This window comes from Ruditapes philippinarum, unplaced genomic scaffold, assembly GCF_026571515.1.
Source record: "Ruditapes philippinarum isolate M1 unplaced genomic scaffold, ASM2657151v2 ctg149_1_1_1_1, whole genome shotgun sequence".
Classification (NCBI taxonomy): domain Eukaryota; kingdom Metazoa; phylum Mollusca; class Bivalvia; order Venerida; family Veneridae; genus Ruditapes; species Ruditapes philippinarum.
Window position 1 is genome coordinate 322,055 of NW_026859317.1, and position 26,645 is coordinate 348,699.

The window sequence follows — 26,645 nt, forward strand, 5'->3', positions numbered from 1 at the left end:
ATAGAAAAATCTTTTCAGATATATTGGTTCTTAACTTTTTTCTTAGGTTTCATATTGTGACGACAGGGAGCATGTTTTATTTTTGCCTCTGATACAAAAGAGAAAGAACGTCAAAACACTCAAGATTCGGTGCTTTTTCTATAGCTGAAAATAACTTTCATATCCAATGGATAACCGTTTCGCGTACATTCTAAAATTGTAGCATTAAGTAACGTTTCAGTTACAGTTAATCATTTAAAATACAACTTTGCAAGTCTCTTTAAAGCCTATTTGTTTTAAATGCACAAGCCTACTGTTTGGACAAAAATCTGACATAGACTAATTTATCTTCACAAACAGAGTGGCAAAGAATGACAATTCAGCATTTATAGATATCAGCAGTGTGTCCCCTCATTGTTAAATAGAGAGACCATCGGATTTGTGGTCGAAAGGTCACTGGTTTGATCTTAGGATAAGGAAGAGTTATTCCACGACATTTTAATTGAACCCAGACATTGAATTTATCGGTCATTTACCACTGAATAAGAAATCGTATTGGACTATTGATAATCACTTGCGGAAAAATGACAATCACTGGTTCATTTCTAGGAAAGTCGAATAAGGGGACTGACTGGCTAAATATGACCAAGAATCTGTTAATATCGGCGCAAAAACAGGTAAACGAACAAACAAACATACATAAAAAACAAACAAATGCAACATCAACAAGATGTTAAAACTGTTACTTTATCATATTTTGACTCTCATTTATTTATCTTAAAACAATGTTTTATACAGATTTACTTGATTATTCATGTTGCTGCCAAAACTTGCACTATTTCATATATTTTGGTGCATTTTTTGAACGGAAACAAGATTGGATGAGAAAAGAGTCTCTTACATATCGGCTTACGATGTCATTTAACTAACTGAAGTTGACAATTTTCTCCTCTACGAATAATAATGTCAATTTTTAAATGATATTTAGATCCCTGGGACCTAGTTTAATTAATATTACAAACAGTCACGAACTCGAGTTTCTTGTATTCTGAACTGTTTCTCAAATTTTAACAATTTGTAACAAGGTTCAGACATTGTTTATGAATTTTATTGCCATTGAAAACGCTAACGTTGAAGTTGCGTTGTGACGTTTGATAGTATTTCTGTACAACAAAAGTGTCAAATAGCAGAATGTAATGACAGAGATGATACATAGCTTTTTTAAACTTTTTAAACAGCGTCAGGCATCAACAACAACTAATTAAAGAAATAAAGAGCTTAATTATTTTTTAACAAATGATATTAATTTTTGATTACCTACATTATATAAGCATTTACATTCGTTTATGTAGAAAACGCTTCAAATGAAAATACTACTTGTAGGCCAAACATATTTTGTATAAGAGTGGCATATTATTATAGGATTATATTTCATATGCATTGCATTTCATTCTGTTTCTGTATAAATTAGTTTGTTTTTCTTCGTTAATTCATTAAACAATATCAAATTTTCAAGTTATCATTTGAAATTATCAAAATAACTGAAACCAGAAATTATTATTGTCCATTTCATATGTAAGATTATTCACGTATAATTTCTATTTGGCGATTTCTAGATCCATTGGACTTTCTGTTTTCTTTTTCTTTTTTCATTGTTTATCCTCACTGTATATACACATGTCATAATAATAAACGATAAAAGTACTTACTTATATCGAGTCTTAAAGACTTATGAACCACGTAATCTATTTCAAACGCTCTCAAATGCAGATAAAATGTATATTGATTAAAACTTAAAAGTTAAAATTGTTTAATTCGTAAAATGTTTTAGGGAAGAATATGAACAAAATAAGGATCTTTGTTCACTAAGAAAGTATGATTGCACTTATGATACATAATTCGTCTGCATAATTTAAACCAGACCAATTGCTTATTGACTTAAAACAGAGTCAGGCATCAGGGAAAAAAACAACAACTAATTATATAGAATGTATCATTATATTTTGTTATTGATATTGTTTATATTTCTCTTAAACAGATAGATTTCCTTTTGCTGGGTTTTGGATGTTTTATAGGTGGATTAATTTACATATATACTTGTACATGTTTGTCTTTTTAAAGTATAGACAAAACAACATTCAAGGTACAGACGTACTTCTATTATCATTTTAAAAGATGCAGTAAAGTCGATAAATACATTTGGTTTATTGGCTATGCCTCGTAAAGCTCAAATTATAGAACACATTAAAATCCTTGTTAAAACTGGTCTCAATTATATTTACGGATGTGGTAAAATAACTAACGAAGCAATGCTTTTAATGTTAATATACAATTTCCGTGAAGTTAAGAAAAAGTAGACATGCAATTATATAATATCATTTTATTGAATTGATCTAATATTTAATCATACTTACATAAAATCAGTGAATCAAATCAGCCAGAATACTGTATGTGTGTAGTTATTAGCACTTTTGTGGTATTTACATATGGTTTACGTTTTGAGTGTGAATATTTGTTTTCTGTGCGCATATCTTACATTATATGAGCATTCTATATCGTTGTTTTGAAATCAATTCGCAGATATCGGTGAACAGAAATTGCTTACATTTGCAGGCATTACAGTATATATTTCTTGTCATCAAACCAACGTCGTATTTATCTGGTATATCTGCAGATGATTGGAAGTGAAAAGAACTATGGATAAATTATGGATTACCATTAGATTTCTTTTATTATTATCAATTGATAATAGTTTCGCTATTTTGAAAAATTGTAAAGATTTTCCCGGAGATATCAGTAATTACCAGATGTAAGTATTGAATTAGCCTAATTGTGCCCGTTTCTGATAAATATCCAGAGTAGTATTTATTAATTAATTTACTTTGACATGTATAAAATATTTCATTTTTATTCTGGAATTGAAGTAAATTGGAACAAAGAAATAACTTTAAGTATTCTTTGATAATGCTCGACAAACTTACATAATTATTACTAATCCATTTTTCCTACAGATTTAAAAAACAAAACAAACAAACAAACAAATCACTGAAATATATATAAAAATAACATACCACTTTAAGTAAGATGTTACGTTAGAATAAGATTTAAGCATTCATTAAAGGTTGCTGTTTGAAGTAATTAAAATTGATGCAAAATTAGTAAAAGAAGTAATACAGCATCATTGTAAACCATAATTATGAAGTTATTCGCCTGCGGTATTTAAACCATGTGTAATTTGAAATGAAACCTTTTTATAAAAACGTTTTTTTTTTTAAAATTAATAGGAGCGTGCTAATTGAGATTGTACAATTTTGCCCTCGAAGGATAGTGAAAGAGAAACGATATTTATGTTTATGTCTGTTCATGAAATAGATAAAAAAAATGCTTAAAATTTCAATTCTAGTCTATTAATACTGCGTGTATTTGTAACATCCTAAATATGACATGCTAGGATAAATACGTCGTCATGTAAATAATTGGATTTATCATTTTTAAATAAGAAAAACAGTTTTTTTAGTTTTTCGTTTGGCATGTATTACTGTGCCATTTAGGTTATTAAAATATACATTCTTTTGTAAACTAACGTACGATATAAAATCATATTGCTTAAAAATTAAAAAAAAAAACACCGGACATCTACTGTTAACTATTTAAAAACCATTTCTTAATAGAATAATTATAAATGATTTGTCGATACTTTTATATAAAACGTGTTAAGAGTGCAACATCCAAAATATATTTTGTAAAACCTGACATTATTTCTTAAAAATGCTAAAAGCTACACTTTATTTTCTGTTACGATGGTATATTCTATAAATTAAATGAAAATATCGGTTGGAATATTTATGTAAGTTATTCCTAGAGTAAATCAAAATAAAATAGGTTCAAAATGTGTCTTAAGTGTAATGTTTTTCAACTGTTTCATTTCAAAGCAATAACCTAATCTTCATGATCTTTTCACTACAAAATGGAAATTGGATGAGAAAATGGTTTCATCTTAGTGGATTTACCTGAAGTACGGTATATGGAGAAAGGAAATTTTGATTTATAACGAATATGAGACACCTGTTTTTGTAGAAAAACACAAATAAACTATTTATACATACATGTTAGTTTGCGTAAGAACTTGTTTGTGGTCATAACCCAATCTGTATCTTTGTGACTGATGCATTTTAATTGACCAATATTAAATCGATCGCTTATTCATTTTTCTTATTTGTACCTTTTTATTTTATCAACATAATGGTTAACCTTGAACTAATTAATTTCTTTTATAAAATCATCGTGTGTAGGCCTTGGAAGTCATATCTTTTACTTTTCAAACAGATGGTTTCTTTACGGCACAGTTGGTAGACACATATGTTCTAAAACAAATTGTAACTGATTTAATGAACATTAACATTTAATTTAAGATTTAAATAATGTTATAAGACATAAGGGCACCTGAGTACCTACATAATCAATAACATATTAGTAGTGTTTACCTGATGTGGAAACATATTACAAAATAATCCTCATCAATTCAATCGTACCAGTGTAAAAACAATCATTGTCTTACAGAGCACACACAATAACTATAAAAAACTTAGTTCAGAGCAAATCAGCAAGAGTGAGTGTTAACAACATCAACAACAACAATAAAGTTTTCAAGTTTATGACGTTGTAATGAAAGTTAATTACTTTAAAATAGTTTTATGGGGAAATAGATTTAATTCTCACCAATGTGTTGGCACAGAAATATTCTTCTATTAATTAGTTAAGTTATTTTGGTGAAAAACATACAGTGCTTTGTTAAATAACTAAAATTATAAATTAAGATAAAGATGGATTTTGCCCCCTAACCGCTTAAGATTTAATTTGTCGTTTATACAAATGATTTCACTAGCGCCGCCATCACAGCATCCCTCAATAAGACTAATTCTTAGTTATTCAAGATATATTAATATTTATTTTTTTATACATAAAACATAGGCTTCTTTAAAAAATTAACTGAAAAATGTGATTTCGTTATAAACTAGAAAGTATGTTAATCTACTACAAAAATAAACAGGCTTAAAAATGAACAATATAATAAGATATGCTTTAGATAAGGAAGTAATAAACGGTATCCCTTTCACTTTTTTCTAGTTTCTGACAGTTTCTGTTTATTTCTGAAATATGTCAGTGTAAATTAAAGCAAGGCACTTTCAGCGTATTTAAAATTTGAAAACAAAGTTTATGTAGGTCCACAACATGACTTCTGTGTTTCATTTTTGAATCATTTAAATTAGTCAAAGCTTATGTAAAAGTATAAAATCTTTAATTTAGCTGTATATATCAAAACATGATTTGCAGCACCTCTTTCGGACAGTTATTAAATTTCAAGTATATCTGCTTTGTATTGGATACATTTATTAAATTGTATGTTATTTTACTGAATGGAATTGAAGTACATAGTTCATTACAAACCAAAACAGGCAAATGATTTGATTAATTTACTGCTAAGTTCCTAAAGCATTCAAAGAAATATAAATTTCAGTGACGTGCATGACGCTTACGACAAAGACCTTGAACTTTTAGACAGTTGTGTGGATAGGGAACCCCTAATCTTCAGAGTGTATGTACTTTTGAAAATGTATAAATTGTATTAGATTTTGTGCTTTTTTCTCATATAAAATTATTTTAACTTTTTAGAAATCATTTTAACTTTTTTAAATCATTCCTTGTGATTCCGTGTGATGACTTAATAGTGTTATGCTGCTTATATTTTTTAATAAACATAATTGTTAACACATTATAAAGCACTTGAAAATCCAATTCCATGTATAGCAACTTCATAGTGTACAATTCTTAATATACCCAAGCTTTGTCAATGACTGAACAGCAAACATTTCCCTCAATTTTCTAGGTCAGTTCAAGAAAGTAACATTACTTTAATGGCCCTGGTATCATCATTGCCGGAAAGAGTAAGAAAAACTACTAGTGTATTGTAAGTAAAAAACGTTGTTTTTTCAAATATTTTTGAACAATTTTAATGTTATATGTGTTTCGCTTTACTCACTAGAGATATATTTAATATATCAAATTATATGAAAACAACATTTATATTTCAAATATGTTTTTATATTTACATAAAAGACACAAACATGTGTCACATACGTGATAAATGAAACGATTGCAAATTCTTACCTGCATATCTGGTTAAAATGGAGAACGCCACTTTTAATGAGAATGATAAAGAGTGTCATAGTGTTAAATAATAATAATAATAATAATAATAATTTTAATAATAATATGCTTGTGATAATGCTTTTGAAAGCCTTTTACATATTGGTTTTGAGTTTTTTACATGTAATCGGAATATCACAATAATTATGTAAATGAAAGAATGAATTCATTTTGATGAATATTTCAATTAAACTTTTTATTCCACCAGCAATCATAAATACATGTAATTTGACGTGCCTAATAATCATGCACAAGTTTAAATCATGTACTTTTTTCTCTTTTGTCACCATTTATCTTTCTAGAATTGTAAACAAATGTGATTTTAAGAGAATTCCAAGTAGAGTCTTGACAAACATGACAAATGTCCATATCATGTAAGTTATCTTTCTCAACTAAAGGGTGGTAAAATTAAACCTTTATTGTTTCGAATCAGAAATTCTAAACGTTTAGTAAAATCATTCGTCTAGATACAGCTTTAAATCATAGGGGTACCTATTTTTCTGACGTATAACAAATTCTATCGGAAAACAATACTATGTAATAGAAATATTTCTTGATTTTCAACGCAAATTCGATTTGCTTTAAAAGAAACACGAGTGTAATCAAACGTATACGTAATAAGCAGTCGTTAACTAATTTAGAAACGAAAGATAATTTCACTAATAAGTATTCATACCTTCAATGACTTTTTAATCGTTTCAGGCATTACTCAAACACGAATAAGCCAATCATACAATTTCATGTTTAAGATCTCTTCTCAATTAGTTAAAAGATACCTCTTTTACATATATCAAATAAATTGCAAAACACATATTTCAGAGTCAACAATGACTTATAATTGAAACATAGCTTATGGACACATTGTTTTGTCTTTTCAGAAATTTTGCAAACAACACAATCACTGACTTGGAAGATAATTCATTTCAGAATATGCTGAAAGTTACTTCGATGTAAGTTGATGTAAGAATGTTAGAGACTACATCCATTTCATTTGAACACTTAATAGTCGTACCGGTCCTTAAATCAAAAATTAATGCAAATGATTAAAATATAGGATCATTCAAAACAAATTTGACATTTTCGAGATTCGTATATATATAGCTGTTGAAGTAGCAATTTGCCAGCATATCCGAATGGATTTAATCTTAACCTGCTCTAACCTGCAAATAAGTAGTGTTCATGTGTAACGTGGTGTTACTTTTATCAATCACGTCAGTGCTCTACATCAGTGCAACATTATACATTAATTAGTATTTGCAATTTTTTTTTATTTACCCTTATTCATTTTTATACCTATTATTACTTATCCATTATTTCATAATTCCGGACAACTGGCATGCTCCGATTACCTTAACTTGAAGATATGATGGTGAATATAGTCACACAACACCAGTGCGTTTTAACAATTGCTTTGCTCTCTTTTTTATGTACATAATAAGTTATTGTTATGCGCTGCTCTTATTATGTACATTGTACGATAATTAAAACAAAATTATTTTTATAGAAATTTATCTTACAACAACCTGACCAGAATAACCTCCAATGCATTCAACAATCTACCCTCCTTGGTGGAACTGTAAGTAAAAACTTTTATTTTAACCTTGCTATAATTAGGATTAACATTTATATGTTTAGCAACATAAATTACATATACAGTCAAAAATGTCTTGTTTGAAGGCAGTTATAACATACGTTATTCGTAGCTTTTATCCGTAGAGTTTATACACAGACTTTTTCGAACGTGATTTCCATTTGTATAGTTTCTACTTCGCTGTATTTGCTGCCTTTGGTTAACTTTTACTATATTTAAGAATTTAAAAGTTGAATGCGTTAATAGTTCAATTTTTGTAAATACATTTTACAGGACATAATTGTGTTGGTTTATTCCATTTATTCTTTAACTTATATTTGTTCTTTTATTTCATATGAGCGTGAGTCAAAACGAAGTTAGAAAATAAACATATTTAAAGAAAATAATTTGATGGACTCGTATCCCAATGTTCATCAAAAGTTATCAATGCGATAAATATCAAAATATCATTTCTTTATTAACCTTACTTCAAACATTAAATTTAAGTGTCTATATCATACCGTCAAAAGTCTTACCTTAAGTTTGTAAAATTTATTAGCAACACATGTATTTTTTTCATTGCCTCGCATCTAACAGCTTTGTGGTTATTGTTTTAAAACCAATAAGGGACTCAAAAGTTGGTATCACAACAAACAGAATAGCCCAAAGACAAATGTAATTTACTTGGACCCACTATTATAGTTGTAAAAATGTTTGTTTTTCTTAATAAATAAAAAAGAAAAGAAATTCAGGCTAAAATACTTATTGATTATTGAATTATGATTGTGCATCAGGGTAAGATATTCTGAGTTATTTTCTGTTTTTCGGCCTTTGGCTAGTTGTTGTCATCATGACTAACGGGCAATTGCACTGGTAAAATACGAGCTACTCCCGAACATATTCCCAATTGATACTGAACAGGTAAAATTACGGGTTAACAATGGCTAAACGTACTTATTGTAAAAAATGAATTTTCAATAGAGAAAAAACAAACAAAACAGATTTCCTAAAGAAAGCTCAACACGTCAAAATTGAAAACGTGTCAGGCTCTGTTTGATTAAGCCGGTAGTGGTAATTGCACGATTTTGAATTTCGAAACATCCGCAGATGTCTTCATATTAGGTAATCATTGAACCTCTATTTGTGCCATTCCAAAAAAACGGTATATTGTCCCAAAGTAAAAATATGCGCTTGACATAAACGAGAAAACAATGGACGAAACTAAATAAGATAGACTTTTAAAAGAAGGATCAGAGGTTATGAAACCTGCTTATCACATATAAGCTGTCAAAGGACAACATTAAAAGCATGCAACTTGTTCCTTTTTAGTTTAAACATATTTTATTCATAATCATACACAGTTCATAATATACAATAATTCAATATATACAATGATGAAATGGATTAGAACGAAAGATATAAAATCTTATATAGTTCTTCTCCGACTCTATTTTGAATTAACAACAAAGTGATGGCATCAATCTACTGAGACAATGTGTATGAATTCATATACATATATTAGATATACATATGTTAGAGAAAAAAAAAAACCCTGAAGGATACATACATATTCAGACATATATAATAAATTGGGGGAATTAGTTGTAAATATAACGTTATCCTAGCACATTAAGAACTGACTTGCTTTGGCTGGTTCTGGAGAATACAAATTTAATGGTAAAGAAAAACGACTGTGATAATGAGTACAAGATGTATTAATAAATCATGTTTCGAACCTCTTACTTAGTTTGATATATTTATGAACTGCAGAAAATATAATCTCATTTGCTTCAATTGATTTGGATTCCGTTCCAAGAAGAAAAAATGAACGGAAAGCGAAAATTTGAAGGAAGTGTTATAAATTGGAAGAGGTTTGAAAGATTTATTACAGGCCTTAGTCATGGCGGATTAAAAGAAAAATAATAATTGTGTTTACATGAACGTATTTCTCGCATTAACAGCCAAGCAAACAGTAAAAAAATTAGAAAATGAATGAATATGAATAAGTAAGCTATTACAAAAAACAAAAGAAGCGAAATGGTACATAAAAAATTATACAAAGACATATCTGATAGAAGTTTATCAGCATATGGAGGATATTTTAACGATATCTTGAAACTAAAATTTTTTTTCTTAATGATATAATTTAACAATTTATAATTTGAAATTATAAAATTATTATATAAAATACCTGAAAGTATCTTAAAAATTCATATCAGTCTTGCAATCGATGAATATGGTTATATTTCGTGACTTTTTCTTGCTTTATGATCATGAAAAGTCTTTGAAAGCTATTGTTTAATTGATATTTAATTAATTCTTAGTACAATGAAATATTTTCTTTAAAAAATCAAATTAAAAATATGTATCTTTAAATATGAATATTTTTTAACAAAAGTCAGCTTTTAAAGAGCTTTATTCATTGCAGTTATTCATACTTAATCTATACTTAATGAAAAATTAAGTAAAATTAAATTATTCATTAATACTCATATATAAATTAATTTCTAATATAAAAGACAACAGTCATATAACATTATGTAGTCGATAATCATTTTTAAATTGATAGCCAACAGTCGTATAACATTATATAGTCAACAATCATTTGTGAAGTCAACATACATTTTAGATTTATAGACAATTATAGTCATTTTCGTTTTTTAACACCAAAATTTCTAAATGTAAGTAGACAACAGTCATTTTACATCATGAACCAACAAGTCTTACGTAGAGAAAATAAATCGACATTATTCAAAGACCTGTGCTTATCAAAATCATTAAACAAGAACGTTTTGAAATCAAAGTTTTATATGCAAAAGTTAATAGCTATCGATGAAATCAATTATTTAATGTAAAGTTTGTGTTCTATTTGTTGCTTTATCTACAAGTTTAAAAAAGTACGTTTTTGACAACAAAAATTCTACATTACTGTAGATAACAGTCAATTTACACCATGAACTAAAGTCTTACGTAAAAAAATAATGATATTATTCAAAGACCTTTGTTTTTTACGATAATTAAACAAGAATGTTCTTGAACTAAAAGTTTAATATACAAAAGATAACAGCTATCGATGAACATTTACATAAAGTAAATTAGCTTATATTTGCCAACCGTTAAGTTCATATGATTACTTGGATTTTACTGACAAGCTACAAACTTTAAAAAAAAATCAAACAGAAGTCCATGCCTTTGAATTACTTATGCTTGCTTATTTAGATTTTAATGACAACAGTCAAACATTAAGCACTATATTTTGACAGTATTCAATACTTAAGAATTATACTTATTAGATTATTTAGATGTAAATGACAACAGTGAAACGTAAAAAGTATCTTCGGAAGTATATGATAGTTCTGAAATACATATGTTTATTCAGATTATATTGACAAAGGTCAAAGTGAAATATTATAGTTTGATAGTATTCAATACTATTAAGATGTTTAAGCTATTTATATTTTAATGACAACAGTAAAAAGTATATAAGTTAACATTTCAAAAGTATACTGAGAACAAAAAAAAAGACAACAAAAAGCAAGAGTAAGATATTATACAAAATAACAAGTGTATATTACAAAATTGCAAACATATGTGCTTTTTATTTTAAGTTTGTCCATATAGAAAACAGTCTTGTCCGAAAACGAAAAAACAAGAAATGATCGATGGACACAAAACCACATGTTAAAAGTCATTTCTAATAATATTATTTAAGATACAAAACACATAATTTATACACTATTTATAAACATAAACATAAATTCATGTCCAAAGCAGAGGACAATATAAACAACTTATACTATGTGTTTTTATGATTATTATATTTTATCACCTAAAATTTAGAATAAGGGAACAAAAACAAAAAAAAAACAAAAAAAACAAACAGATGAAGTTCAAGATGGATTTTGTCAAGTGATAAGGTCAATCCACACCTACAAGACTCATCCATCTACCTCCAACTGACCTTACATTGATATTCCCAGCTTGAATTGTTACAGTACTAAAATACTAGCATGTTTACTTATAATTGGATAAGATATTTAAAGGGGAAAATAATAAGAAAGGAATATAATCATAAAAAACATTCAAAAAGTTCCATATTAAGTAGTCTAAGTTTGTTTGTTTGTTTGTTTGTTTTTTTTTTAAATTGTATTTATATTGATAAAATATAGCCTTATCTAGTATACAGTCATACACATCACGCGTTCAATTTTCTAGACTAACAGCCAGAAAACTTCATATTCATGTGTATTATTTTAAGCGATCATAGTAAGACTATTAATATCATCAACTTATTTTATTCTCCTAATTTTAATTCTTTTAGTTCTTTACTCATTACCATTTAAAATATAATCAAGTTTCAACTTAAACAGCAGGTAGATAAGGTAGTTTGAATTGATTACATGCACAATATTTAACGGTACACTGTTACAGTGATAATTAACCGTTTATTTCACTTTGTATTGGACACGTGATTTAACGTGGTATATAACGGCTCTATAAATCCGATGAAAAATTGTCACACTACACTACTAAAATAGCGCGTCTTTCACTTATTTAAAACTAACAACATCAGCATATGATTTATACTGTTTCAGTTCGTCTATAGAAGAGATGCGTTTTATATTAGTTGAACCGTTTCTTGTGACTTTGATAAGCACATTTCCATCTGAAGACCAAGCACTGTCAATTGAGCCAGCCTGAGTTAGCCTTCTTGCATGAAACAACAATTCTGAGCGCTGCTTTGTTAGATCTTCATTAAAGAAAACCATATTGTGACCCTTTGACCGGAGTTCTTTACGCATTGTGTAGATCTTCTGCCGAGCGCGGTAGGTCGCAAACTTGACAAGTATAGCGCGTGGTTTACCATTACTCTTTAATGGACCCGTTCTGTGACAGCGATCAATATCATTTATATTGACATTTGTACCCAAATCATTGAATATCTTCATGACAACATCATCTGTATTTTCATGTTCGTCAGAGACAGACTCGGGTACGCCAGAGATGCGTAAATTATTGCGTCTGCTGTATTGCTCTGAAGCGTCCAATTGAATTTCTAACTATTTAACACGCTCAGACAGAATGTTATTTTCAGAACAAAGAGCTTTATTACTTGCTTCAAGATGCTCAATTCGACCAGACAGATTAGAAACAATGCCGTTTGTAATGGACTCGACCATGCCTTTTATAACAGATTCCATATTAACAGTAATGGATTCTTTTACGATAGCAGAAATGGCGTCAATATCCACTGAGGCTACCTTTAGCTTTTCACTTTGTGGAGAAGCCATTGATTTAATTGAATCGATTGTATAATTAAATGTCACAGAGTTGTCACTTGTTGAGATGTCAAATCGGTTCTTCTTTAAATCGTTGCAATCCTCAGGTGAAGACAGATCAGATAAGTTACGTTTATTGCAACCATAAACAATTGGCGTTGATGTTGAACACATCATACACAAGAATCACAATGAAACACAGTATATATGATCCGCTTTTAATTCTGTGCAGTATAGGTGAAAAATTCGTCGAGCGTAGATGAGTGAACTACCACTTTTTGACCCCAGGTACGTAATACAAACTAGTAACAAATTTTTCCAATACAACAATTCGTAAACAAAGAAATCGATACAGAAAAAACACCTTACATTTCGTCCAAAAACATATACTTTCATTTACAGCTTTACAATTATGACAGTTCCAAGTAGCGACTTTTAATTCATTACAGATTTTTCCTCCCTATTAGCTTTAAAACACTAGAAAATATCCATTTTCATGAATTTTCACACCGTTATTTTTCAATACGTCCGCCATCAACGGAACCGGATGTGAAAGTCGTTCCTTTTTGAATAAATAGTATACAGCTGAGGAATACTGGAACCATCCGTCTAGAAAAAAACCCCAACATGGATAGAACTCAAAATACCAAAAAAAGACATGCACTCACAACAAGATGTCGTGCCGAAGGACAAGGATCGAAAATACCGATTTTGAGTCATAAAAAATGTTTCAAACGCTTAATTTTTCCTTTCTTTTTCATCAAGACTTTGACCTATATGTACGATAGTTGAGTGTTCTATATTAATCAATCAATCAATCAATCAATATAAATATAACTGAATAATGAAATATTGAGAAAAATATGAAATATTGATTTAAGAGTAATTTTCTTGATACGAACAGACTTATCGAAAAATCGTCCGTATACATTTCTGATGGGACCGTAAACAAGCGAATATCACAGAAATTTCCCATGAAGAATGATAAGTCTACGTTGCTATTAGCCATTACATTTTATTTTCAGTTCTCTTGAGAGCAATGGATTAATCTTCATATCTTTCAAATGCTTTTATAAAGTTACCCAAACTTGATGTTTTGTAAGTATAAAATAAAATCTGTTACTCTTTTTATCATTTTCAGTAAAATCATTAATATTCTCATTCAATGATCTTGTCTATATTTAATTATAAATATTTAAATTATTGTCTTTCAGTTCCACAAATTTCAATATAATTTGATGTCATGTATTTACTTATGTTTTACAGATACTTTGATCACAATAACCTCCGGGGACGTTCCTTATAAAGCCTTCAGAAATTCTCCTATAAAATATTGGTAAATATAAACACACATACTGTCAATTCCAATTGTTATGTTTCTACATACAGTTAAACGTTACAAAAAAGTTTCTTTCAATGAATTAGTTGGAATAAATATTTGCGCCAGTTACTAGAAATATAAAAATCAGGTATATTGGACAAAATGTTCGAAATGAAACAAAGATCTTATAAAGTACTTATCAAACATAAACAAATCATGTAATATCACTCCATTAATTAAGTACTTAAGTAGGGTTGCATTGCTTTAAATTTTATATTTTAGGCATCTTGCATACAACAACATCACCATGATTTCCTCCAAAATTGAGCATTTTCCACACATCTACAGTCTGTGAGTTCGATATTTCCGCTATCTCATTCAAACTAAATTAAATAATGTATTTACATTTAACAAATATTTTCTGATATTTTCTATGAAATCAAAACAGGTGTCGTCTGCTTTTGTACTTTTATATCAGCGTGTATATCTGTTTCTATCAGCACCTTACATAACCTTTGTCTGCTGTATATTACAAACAGCAAGTAGAATAAAATGGTTTATTTTAGTTATTTATCTATAAACACTCGTTTTTTACATACACATTATACAAATAAGATGTATTCATGTACTTTCATAGATCTTCATATAACTTTCTATATACCATGATTTATGGTTGTAATCATCTGTAAAAGTGAATTAAAATCGTTATCTACATGTATATCTAAATTTTCGACCAATATGAGCTAAATAATGTTTTATCTTTAGTCGGTCACATTATGTTTAGTTAGTTTTATATTTGCTTTATATTTTTAAATTAACACCATAGAACAAAATGACTATTATTTTTCTTATTTATATATATAGCGATATTAGACACAACAGATTGAAGAGTGTAAGCCAGAAGTTATCTGTTTTTGCTTTAAACCAAAGGGGAACTGTAATTAAATGGCCAGACCAAACCTTTTTCTTTTTAAAATTTTCAAATTTTCGTTTTTGGGTTTTTTTATACTTCTCGAGAAAATTTTTCCTTTTCCACCTTTTTTAAAAAACCATTTTTCAAAAACATTTCTCAAAAAATAAAAAACTTTCTAATTTTAAATTTAAAAAGGGAGACTTTAAAATTTGTTCTTTTATTCACATAATTTTAATGAACCCGATACATTTTGCACGGTTTTAAAAAAATTTAAATCTATTTTTCTATATCTATACTGATTTTGATGTAATGCTAAAAATGTGTCAAAATATTTCAACAAAAGTAAGTTAAGTGATAACCAAACTTTATTAACGTTCTACGAGAATAATAATATAACTGAACTTTTATTTGCGATATCAGCTAAACAACAGCAACAAACATAGGAACATAAAATGTGTTTAATTTGTTAATATAGAAAGTTTGTCAATGAACGTTCGATTACAGGTTTGTATAAAATTATGGAAAAATGATAGTTTTGAACTTGAATTGAATAAAATACATGCCAAAAAAATCCATCGAACATCTGGTTGAACTTTTATTAGAATTATAATTTCAAATTCTTTTTCTTTAGACCTAGTAGATAGCAAAAGTGTATCATAATGTTCATAAATCTGTTTTCAAAGGTGTGAGTTTATCCCAATCTGTCTGGAAGTTTTTAAATGCCAAAGCGAACTTTTAACATAGATTGTATCTTCTGAAATGATTTTTAAATTGTTTTCCTTGTTCTTCATACTTATATTGATTACTGAACTTTTTCATTTTCTTTGAAATATTTTCTCTATCTTGGTATTTTGTTTCCAAAAGTTAAAAGTGTTTGGTGTTTCTTATTTGATTTATTTTGTCTGTCAAGACATATATGTGGAAACCAGCTGACAACTTTACCAGGGCAAATATCGAGTCTGCTGAAGAACAACAGAACGTTCCATATGTAAGATTTCCCTTTTTATTATAATATAACCGTCGTTCTAAATTTCATTGTGGCCTTAATTTGTCTGATGTAATCTTGGAATTAAATATATTGTGCTTTATTGTGTTTTATTTGGTTTAACTCCCAATACACATTTGATCTAACAATGGCACTTATCCATAAGTCTGTCTGGAAAATGCCTATGTACACGTTATTAAAGTATCCAAATTTTGTCTGGTATCTACCTTCTTTTTGCGTTTGCCCTCTTTATTGTATAAAACATCATTTTAGAATGTCAACAGTTTCTGTTGATTTCTGATTTTTTTACTTTCAACTTTTTAATCAGAAAATACATAAAAGCCAACCATTATTGGCCATTATTGAAATAAATCAACATGATAATGTAACCAATTCAATAAAATAATTATTATTAAATAACATAAAATTGGTAATGGAATACGAACACTGAAGAGGAATATCAATAGTTCTTTTTCTGATTAAACAAAAAATTATAATTCTAAATTTATCAAAATGTAATGCAAAATGTTTCTAAACGCTACAATATAAAGCTTTTTGCATTTTCATCAATATAGGCATTTTCAACAACACAAATAGTGATTTATATATTGAATTTAAATAACTTGACATAATTGAGCTATATTCGACAATCTTGGCAGTGATATGTTTAATATATTGAATACATTTATATTGTTTCATATAGGTGGTTAGGGGGTAATCCATGGCATTGCGATTGTGATCTTATTTGGTTAATATCATTCAGTCAGAAGGGATCGTTTTCAGAAAATCTGAATTGCACAACACCAGAAAATATTGGCATGAATGAATTTAACGTGAATGACATTGAATGTGTTCAGGATAAAGTTAAGATAGAAGGTATGACTGTACTACATTGATTTTAAAATAATGTAAGGTGTTCGCACAAAGCATTGTATAGTAGATATAAGAATACTTGATTTAAATAAAATATTATGCCTTTCAAATTAATTTCAGACATTTCTCTATATTAGATAAATGTGAAGATATACGTATATGATTTAGAGATCTTAGACATAATGCAATATAATTTTTAAACCCGTGCTTTGATAACCATCCGTATGGTCTACAAGAGAAGAATGTTGTAACTTATAATATATACTCTTATTTTTTGTATGGATCACACGAGTAAATAGACAATAATGATGGTAAAATTTCATATAAGAAACTATAAGAAACTGTATTATCTGGTTATTTTATTTCAGGCATTATTTGGTATAGATTTTGTAGCTATAATTTTGCCAGCTTTACTGGTTCTGTTTGGATTCATCATCGGTGTTTTACTGTACTTCTGCAAGAACAGAACTAAAAAAACTGAAGAAACCAATACAAGTATGTTTTTAAATGATTATGTTTCTATTTGCTTGAGAACAAATGAGGGCGTACATCAAAATTATGAAACAGGATACACTTCACTTCACCACGTTTTATTTTTTGTGACTGCTTCTTTCTCTTTGGTGCATATAGAACCAATCAGGACACGTGACTTTACAGTCAGACATATATCGAATTCCTATCATTTTGTATACTAAAATGTAACATTATTGAGTAAGGAATTTCAACTTCAGCTAATATGCTAAATGAATACATATTTTTGGTTACTCAAAATTCAAAGAAAACAATATAAAATCGGTATCTAATATGCTAAAATGCTATCGTTATCTCAAAGTAAAATTCGTTAAGCATTTAATTATTCTAATTATTTTTTAAATCTAACATTTTTGTATAAATTTTGTACCTGATCAATTTCAGATGATATTGAATGGTCAGTATTACAGACCAAGATCTGTTGCAGACACTGCCGAAGTTAGCATTTCTTCGAGTACTTTACAAAATATTATTGGACCAAATGACAATGAGATCAAGGTTATATAATTCCTTTATATTTTAAAAAAAATTCTTTCAAATAATAATCTCCTATATTTTATCATTTACCTAGAAAGCCAAATATATTGACTTAATCAACACCTCCGTTAATATATATGTCACTAACAAATTTGAATGTAATACGGAAAAATGTGACTAAGAGGTCGCTTTTAGTGTTGCATTTCTACACAATAGATTTATATGACAATAAAGCTGATATATAGACTGTTTTTTTCCATATCTTAGATATTTTATAAATTTTGAATAGACACGTTAAGTACTGTTCATTCTGATGTAAAGACATTAAAGTAAGATACACCCATACAAGTTTTGATGTTCAGCCTACATCTTTGCAACAATTTGACTTTTTTTTAACTCTGTAAATACTCTATATGGTAAATTATAGTAGTGTTTAATATACACTTTTATAAAAGACATTTGTATTTATCTTTAAAAAAAGTTATGTGGAAAACTTCGTCTCGGTAAACTTATCGGTAGAGGGGCTTTTGGTAATGTATTTGATGGATTTGTAGCGGATGCTGACTCTAAATGGAAGAAAGTTGCTGTAAAAAAGATAAGAGGTACTGAATGTATGCTTTAAGTTTCTGTTTTGTCTTATTTTAATTTATATGAACGACAAACATTCGAAGCTTTTTTCAAAGACTTATTTTAACAACACTCAATAATAAAAAAAAATTATTTAATAATATTTATTGTCTTTTCTTAGTTGACACAAATTAATTTTTCAATTAAAACATAGGCTGCGACATATTATTATGATAACACAAGTACGGTACAGGCAATACGTGTTCACTACCTGAAACTAACATGTTTACGACACACCGATAAGACATTTGAAAACAAACTAAAACTGTAAAATACAATCTCAGATAAATAGAACGATGTCCCTTTGTCAGCGGGGAAAACGCACGAAAGTAAACATGAACAACATAGAAGCTGAAATAAGATTCGTTAAATTTAGATAAAAGCCAAAATCACGTTGTTCTATTAACGTCATGCAGTCGGAAAAATGAGGGAAATTATTGTATAACGTATTTCTTGCTGATTTACCGCTTTTATCGAATTTCTCATATCATAACGATTGTTTGTTGTTTGTTCTGGAAAAGGTTGAGTCAAGTAGGCACGAAATCATATTTAATTTTGTCAAAAATAATTATCACATGGTAATTTTGCTACATTATAAACATTTTCTATTGAATCTAGTCTTGTCTAAACTAGTACTTTTCCCTGCTATAACTTTAAGTATTTTATCTAATATATCAAGTTCATATTAAAATGTGCTTCACCATACGATGTGTGCATATTCCCGCAATCGTCGTCTAGTAACAGCTTATAAACTGTATAGTTTCCCTATCATATTTGCCCGCTTCCATTTTCAATATTGATATATTCTAAATAAGCTTCTTTTTATATCACTAAGAAAATGCAAAGACAGAAGACACAGAAACGTTTTCAACAGAATATAGAACTTTAAGTAGCATAGGAAAACATCCAAATATTATACAGGTTTTTGGAACAGGAGAAATAGATGGTATGTAACATACGTTTACATACTTACTGCTTTTACTCTTATACACCACTTTTTATTCTTCAAGGATTTATGTAATGAAATATGTGTATAAAATGTATAAAAAGCAAAAAATACCTTGATTTCATAACGTTTTGGTCTAACAGTTTTGTTTGCTCAAATGAGTTGTTACATTTAATGTCCCCGTTAATGGATAATCAAGTAAACTGAATAACAAGATCAGGACAAAATGCTATGTTTCTATTTTAAGACAGGTTTTTATCGTTTAGCAATGATTATCAATGATTTTGTAGATGCTAAATTTGCTCTATAGAAAATATACAGATTGATTTCTTACATACATTTCTATTGGAAATATTCTTTTTCAAAATCAAAAATTCAAACAATAACTTTGTTAACCATAAGCAGCAGTTGAATATTTTTATACGTATGAAACTCTAGGCCACCCGAATTACAATAATATTTATGAATATTATTATGTAAAATTAACACAAGACTTTAACATTGCAGGATCTTTGATAATGGTTTTAGAGTTTGCAGACAACGGCGACTTACTCGCTCATCTTAAATGGTTAGATCAGATAAATTCTAAAGTTATACAGAACCTCGACTCTTCTGAGTGGAAGGCATATTTACAGAACACACAGCCCCGTTTGTTTCTTTATATGTGGAACATAGCAAAGGGTATGGAGTTTCTTTCGAGATTAAAGGTAACAAATTTTGCGATGGAATTTTGAAAACATTTAATGTGACATATAACTGAAATAAAACATGCTTGTTCAGCCTTCATGTTTAATCATAATTTCATAAATCATTCATGATCACAAACCTTAACTTTCATGATGGTTGGATTTCTATCTTTATATTTATTATTACTAAAACTGAAGTGGCAATGATGTAATAGCTCTGTATCAATTATATTCTTGATATGTATATCATACTTATGGAAAAATGAAAACATTACATGCAAACTGTCTATAATTATAAATGTTATAACCATATCTTTATAAAGTTGTTGAATGCAAATGATCGATATATCAATTGATATGCACATACTATTCTTTGTAAATTTGTAAAGTATAAAACAAGGCCGAAATATTGTCATTGTCATCTAATGCTTTGTTCTGCCTTAAATTCCATTCCTCTTTATGAATGATTAATGTCTTCAGATTGTTCATCGAGACCTTGCCGGAAGAAATATTCTTCTATCATCTGATTATGTAGCGAAGATATCAGACTTTGGTTTGTCACGAGATGTTTATGAGAATGGTTACTATTATCAAAATTCAAACGTAAGTATTTATTTCACATTAAAGCTTACACATTGTTTTATTTTAACATATATAATCAATTATATTCACTTGCAAATAATTAGTTACATATGATACTAGGCTTAATCCAATCCTTGCCTTATAAGATATTGATACTACTCCAAGATCGACGTTTTATTCCGAAGCCTAAATATTGTTCTGCATTGCAAATGTTATGGATCGAGTACAAAAAGAATAACATACAACCGTTATTATTTGCCATACATTCAAAATGATGTCTTCTTTAATCGTCAGGTAGCAAATGATAATTAATGTTACGAAAATTTAATCATTTAATTTGTATGAAATGTAATTGATTGTTCCCTATAAATAATTTTGATAACCGTTTTATTAACCAATATAGCTTGTCTCAGCAACGTGTAAAAGTTAAGTTCCTAAATCAGTACATTTAAATTGCTTATTGCGGGAAGATTAACTTAGACCCTTTTCTGATGATGGTAATATTTAAATACAAGGTGAATCGTGTATCAGAATTTTTACTTAAGACAAATGAATATATACTTATATAAAAGACAGCACTTCGTATATAAGATTAGAATTTTTTTTGGATTTCATTTGTAAGTCCAGTGAACTAGAATGAAAGTGTTATATCAAAGTGAAATTAAAGTGTTTTGTTTTTCACATTGTGAATAAAGGGTAAATTCAAAAGCAAATGGATGAGATATCTTTACTTGAGGCTAAAAGCGACCTTCAGTTTTTTCTAAAGCTTACATGTAAATCGTTTAATATAATTGTGAAATTAAAAGAATTAAGATGAAAATGAAATTTGCCGACGATGAAATACATAAACAATAAGGTAACCCCTCGATACATCTAATCTATCGGTCTGCTGTCTATATTTAAATTAATAATGCTGACGATTCGTCTCCCGATCTTTTATTTTTTTTTAAATAAATAGCTCTCGGGATGTTGTTTTGAAGAATGCTTGACAGTGATCGGATGCACTATTCCAAGATAAAATTACTGAAATACTTAGTTTGAAACAATAAGAATTGTTTTCATCAATAAATAAACTTAAATCGTAGTTAGTTTGTGCCTACAATAGATTCAAACAATACAGTGTAATTTATTTAAAGTTACATGAAAATTGCGAAATATCTTTATATGAACAACTTTTTTTAGGGAAGAATGCCGTATAAATGGATGAGTCCCGAATCGTTATCCAGCGGTAGATACACCTGTAAAAGTGATATTTGGTCGTTTGGTATTTTATTATGGGAAATTGTTACTCTAGGAGCCGGTCCTTACCCTGGAATACCACCGGATTTGCTACTTGATATGTACAGGAATAACTACATCATGCCCCCACCACCACTTTGCCCTGATTATATGTAAGAAAATTATTACATAAAGGAATAATTTGTTATCTCTATTCGTGGTTTTCAAAATATGATCAATACTTTGTAAAGCTTTCAAAAACTGTCTGTAATCGGCAGCATAATCATGTATTTGTTTTTAGAATAATAACAAAATGTACTTATATATCAATAATGAGGTGTAAATATTTCTAAGAAAGCTAGGAGTGCATTTACGATTTTATCTATGTTACTGACCGTTAAATTGAGAGGTATTATTTTTTTGTTCAGGAACTTTTCGTTTTTAATTTTTAATCTAATAATTCTTTTCACTTACAAATATCCATATGAATCAATTGAAATACTCTGCTAAATCTCCTTCGGGATAGAACCTAATAGAATGAACCAACATGAAATTACTTTTATGCAGCATATTTGTCACCCTAAACTACACCCTTTTAATAATGCAACATTTTCTATAAGGGACTGGCGGGCGCTGTGGCGAACGCTAATCAGATTAATCAAACGTATTCATCAAAGGTTGAACTGCTCTTGTGACTTTTGAACTTTAGAACAGCAGGTGTCAAGTGCCGTGTGGCAGCTGTAAAATGTTGCCCCGTACTTCACTTCAGTGTTGTTATATTTTCTGGTCCTTCGGGATCATCGATGCCAGCACTATTAAGTGTTGAGAATTAAGTACCGCTCAAGCTGGTGCTAGGGGGCGTGAGGGATGTTGCACGTATTCATTATCCCTCATGTACAGACTCAATCAAACCGAGTCTGCAATTCTCTTGTAATTTTGTTGTGATTAATGCTTCCGAGGGATCACTCTCTTTCCAGAGTTTTCATGTAATTTTATCTAAAATTGGAAACTAATACGTAATGTCAAACATGTGTAGACCTTTGTAAGGTTTTACATATTATTTTTCAGATACAGTATAATGGAACAATGTTGGAGCTTTCTGCCGGAGAATAGACCAGGATTTGAAACCTTACTGGAAACATTTGATAAATTGATTCAAACAGTTGCACAGAAGGCGAGTCATTTCTGTATTATCCCACTATTGCTTGTTGATAAAAATCATTAAAATTCACTAAGCTGGCAAATTTAGTTCTCCCCTCAACATGTCACTGATTTTCAGTGCTTAGAATAAAGCATGGATAAAATATCTATTGATATAGTCGTTGAAAATTTTTCAAATTTAGAAAAATATAACCGGATAAGTCTTTTATTTATGGACAATTTTATTCATACTTGGTAAAATTAAAACTTACTATAGCATAAAACCATTATGCTAAGAAACTCAACGATACCCTTGAGGTTATAATGACATTGATTGTCACTGTCAAGTTATTGAATTTTGCTTGTTTAACATTTTCCGTCATATAGACGTGTTTTGAAGGCTTTTTGAGCCCCTCTTTTTGAGGCCTCAAACAGTGAAAAAATGCCCTATTTAGGCCCCAAACACTTTTTTTCGTTTGAGAATTGTTGTTAAAAAGAGTGATCACTTTATCGGCGCCACCCCCCATCAAAATGGTACATCAGGGAGTTTGCCAGAAGGGGGATGTGCCCCCTTCTGTTTGGGGGTTTGATTGGGAGCGGTAGTCCCCCTCATCGTCAAGAAAATTTTGGACATGTGAGAGGTTAAAAATGGCCTCATATCGTTCTTATGGTAACTAGTAACTGACGCTGAAAAGCCTTTTCTATCTCAATTCATTGATAAGTTGCAGCACTTTGAAATAAGATTTGAGAGAAAAAACAATGCAAAATAGTGATTTTTTGCAAATTTGAGACGTCCCCCGATGCCTTGGTAACAGGAAATTTACGATTGAGCATGCTCTTACAGAGGGGATGGTCTAGTCCAACTTGGTCTTTGTGCCAAGTTTCATCAGTATTGAAACATTTTTCATAGTTACATAGCAGTTTGAACTTGTAACAGGAGGCTTTTCAATGAAAACGGCCATTTTTTACAATATGCTCATGGGGTAAAAGGTTTATAGCCGCCATGTGAGGAAATTCAAATATGGCCTGGATTTTAAGATAACCATAAGAAACAATAAATGCTGTAGAATCTTGTAATTTATGGACAGATTTATTGATATTCAGACACAGCAACATGTTGGATGAAACCACACTTCTTTGTCAGAAATGACTAAGATCTTAACTTGCATTGACTTACATGATTTTAATAAATAAAATTTGTGATGACATTGGAATTTATTGATCATTTGGTTTATACTTTGACCAAACTTTAAACCGAGTTATTGAGCTATGATATTGACCTATTAAATACCTTATAAAAGCCTTTACTTTGGTTTTGTAATTGGTAAAAGTGTGGCTTCTGCTTGTGGCGGTTCTTGTATTAGGAAATCTAGCTGAAAGCAGAGGTATTTGTCACTTTCATAAGTTCATGTTTATTTTTAAATGAAATTACAAATTTAAACGATGATTCAAATTAAAGTGAATAATTTTAGAAAATTGCATAAAATTATTATTTCAGGAGTACATGGAAATAAGCAAAGCGGACGAGGAATAAAAAGACGTGCTTCTAATACTGTTCTAGTATAAACCTTATCCTTCGAGTGAGAGTATAACAAATAAAATAACATAAGGAAAACCTTGCACAAAGACGAATTTTAAAAATCTTCTAGTGTTATCAATTGACAAGAGCACAAGTCCATGATACAAAATTTACTGTCACAAGCAAAACAGATGAAGAGCCTAATAGCCTTCAAGAATGACCTGCAATAACGTGCTATAGCCAGGTTATTGTACACGTATGCTGAGTATTAGTCTTTAAAGCCATTAATTAAGAATGATTGAATTAAAAATTTATTCAACGCAGTTTAACCAAGTGTAAATGATTTCATATTTAATTCTAACTATTTCTATAATCAAGTATTGGTCAGTCACCATTATTATTGTCAATCTGTTGAAATATATAGTTCAACTTGACACCGCAAAAAGTGGTCATATTGACACCTATACATTGACGAAACGACGACAGCTTAGGTCAAGTTATAGCCTAAGTAACAGCTGACTTAAAAGACGATTCATAAGAAATTCAAATGATTTTTTTTATTATTGGCGGCAATAATATTTCTTATCCGAGTTTTAAAAATTGATTTAGAGAGATAACTAACTTGATATTAAAAAGTAGGAAATAGCGCAATGGTTATGAATAAATATAAAATTAATGTCAACATTTTCATTTGTTTATCGAACACTGATTTCAAACTTAAATATTATAAAACCACAGTGAGACTGAACGCGGACGAGGCATTACAGCGACTTCACATTACAGTTACAAATGTCAGCTTTGGTGAGTGTGCAAAAAAATCAAAGGAATTGAAACTTAACCGATTCGGTTTAATAGATAAGTTTGTTTGTTGAGTTATTGAAGTGTTGCGTCTCTAAATTAATGATTGGATTATTACAAAATTGCATACACGCACGCATGCACAGCTTATCCGTTGTCCTTTAGAATTGTCTTTGTTTATTTCCGATCCATTGTTTCACTAGGAGATATAGGAATGTAGATGTCAAATGTGTTATACATTCAGTTTGGCCCTTTGTAGTATTTTGTTTTCTTGTTTTAAAATTCCAACAAAAATAATATGAAATATATGGTGAAATCAAAAGTTTAAAGAGAGGTTTAATTTTGAGAATCCAACATAAACTTTTGTGTGTTTTCAATGCTTGTTTACTGCCGCTTTTAAAAACGTACTTGTGTCGAACAAGTGTTTTTAATTAGACATATTTTTCCAAATTTTGGAAACAAGCAGTCTTTTAGCAAAATACTTGTGCAGTCTATTACATTTTGGACAAATACAATATTTTATGAAGTTGAAGAAATTTTTTTAGAAATATACACTATCTTTTTTGATTTTTGTTTAAATATGAACACGTTGATTCCTTCATAGGATGGATAGGGTAAGATTTATACTTAAAAGTTTAAATTGTATTTGTATCATTGCTTCGAACATCAGCAGTAGAAAGTCTCTATGCTGAAGCAGGAAAGCATTTGCTTTTATCCATGTCGAAAACAAGTTTTCTCTTCCCAAATACCATCTAGGATATCGATCAAGCTAAAAAACATTTACTTTTTAGTCAAATTAACAGCGTAATTCACTTAATTTTCCCAAAACCACAAAAGAAAATTCTATAAACAATTTTAATCCTGTGTTTTAAAAACAGCCCTTGAGAATTTTTTTTTTAATAAACCCAAATTATGTTTCCAAACCAGGAGAAGTTTAAAGTTGTTAGTCTTTACAAACTTTAGTAACAAATTAATCCCCAATTTTTTCTAAAAA

At 29.2% G+C, this 26,645-nt stretch overlaps 2 protein-coding genes and 1 long non-coding RNA gene across 4 annotated transcripts in view; all 3 read left to right on the top strand.

The window, feature by feature from the left end:
• Positions 1-2,413: 2,413 nt before the first annotated feature.
• LOC132756055 (fibroblast growth factor receptor 1-like) overlaps positions 2,414-26,645 on the top strand; it is a 152,217-nt gene continuing 127,985 nt past the window's right edge. The window contains exons 1-6 of one of the 2 annotated variants that reach the window (XM_060747028.1): positions 2,414-2,788; positions 5,498-5,575; positions 5,867-5,947; positions 6,489-6,560; positions 7,065-7,136; positions 7,691-7,762. In XM_060747028.1, the coding sequence (XP_060603011.1) occupies positions 2,676-2,788; positions 5,498-5,575; positions 5,867-5,947; positions 6,489-6,560; positions 7,065-7,136; positions 7,691-7,762 (488 nt within the window). In that variant the 5' untranslated portion in view covers positions 2,414-2,675. The remainder of the gene's footprint in view (positions 2,789-5,497; positions 5,576-5,866; positions 5,948-6,488; positions 6,561-7,064; positions 7,137-7,690; positions 7,763-26,645) is intronic. The other variant, XM_060747032.1, reaches the window with a different exon arrangement.
• LOC132756057 (uncharacterized) lies at positions 14,302-15,271 on the top strand. The gene is made up of 3 exons (XR_009629280.1): positions 14,302-14,371; positions 14,639-14,707; positions 15,221-15,271. It is a non-coding gene; the product is annotated as an uncharacterized LOC132756057 (long non-coding RNA).
• On the top strand, positions 15,565-26,300 carry LOC132756056 (fibroblast growth factor receptor 3-like). The gene is made up of 10 exons (XM_060747033.1): positions 15,565-17,130; positions 17,496-17,622; positions 18,043-18,156; positions 18,617-18,737; positions 19,598-19,708; positions 20,216-20,415; positions 20,875-20,997; positions 22,159-22,367; positions 23,263-23,368; positions 24,833-26,300. Exons 3-10 carry the CDS (start codon positions 18,043-18,045, stop codon positions 24,866-24,868), a joined length of 1,020 nt encoding a protein of 339 aa, XP_060603016.1. The 5' UTR covers positions 15,565-17,130; positions 17,496-17,622; the 3' UTR covers positions 24,869-26,300.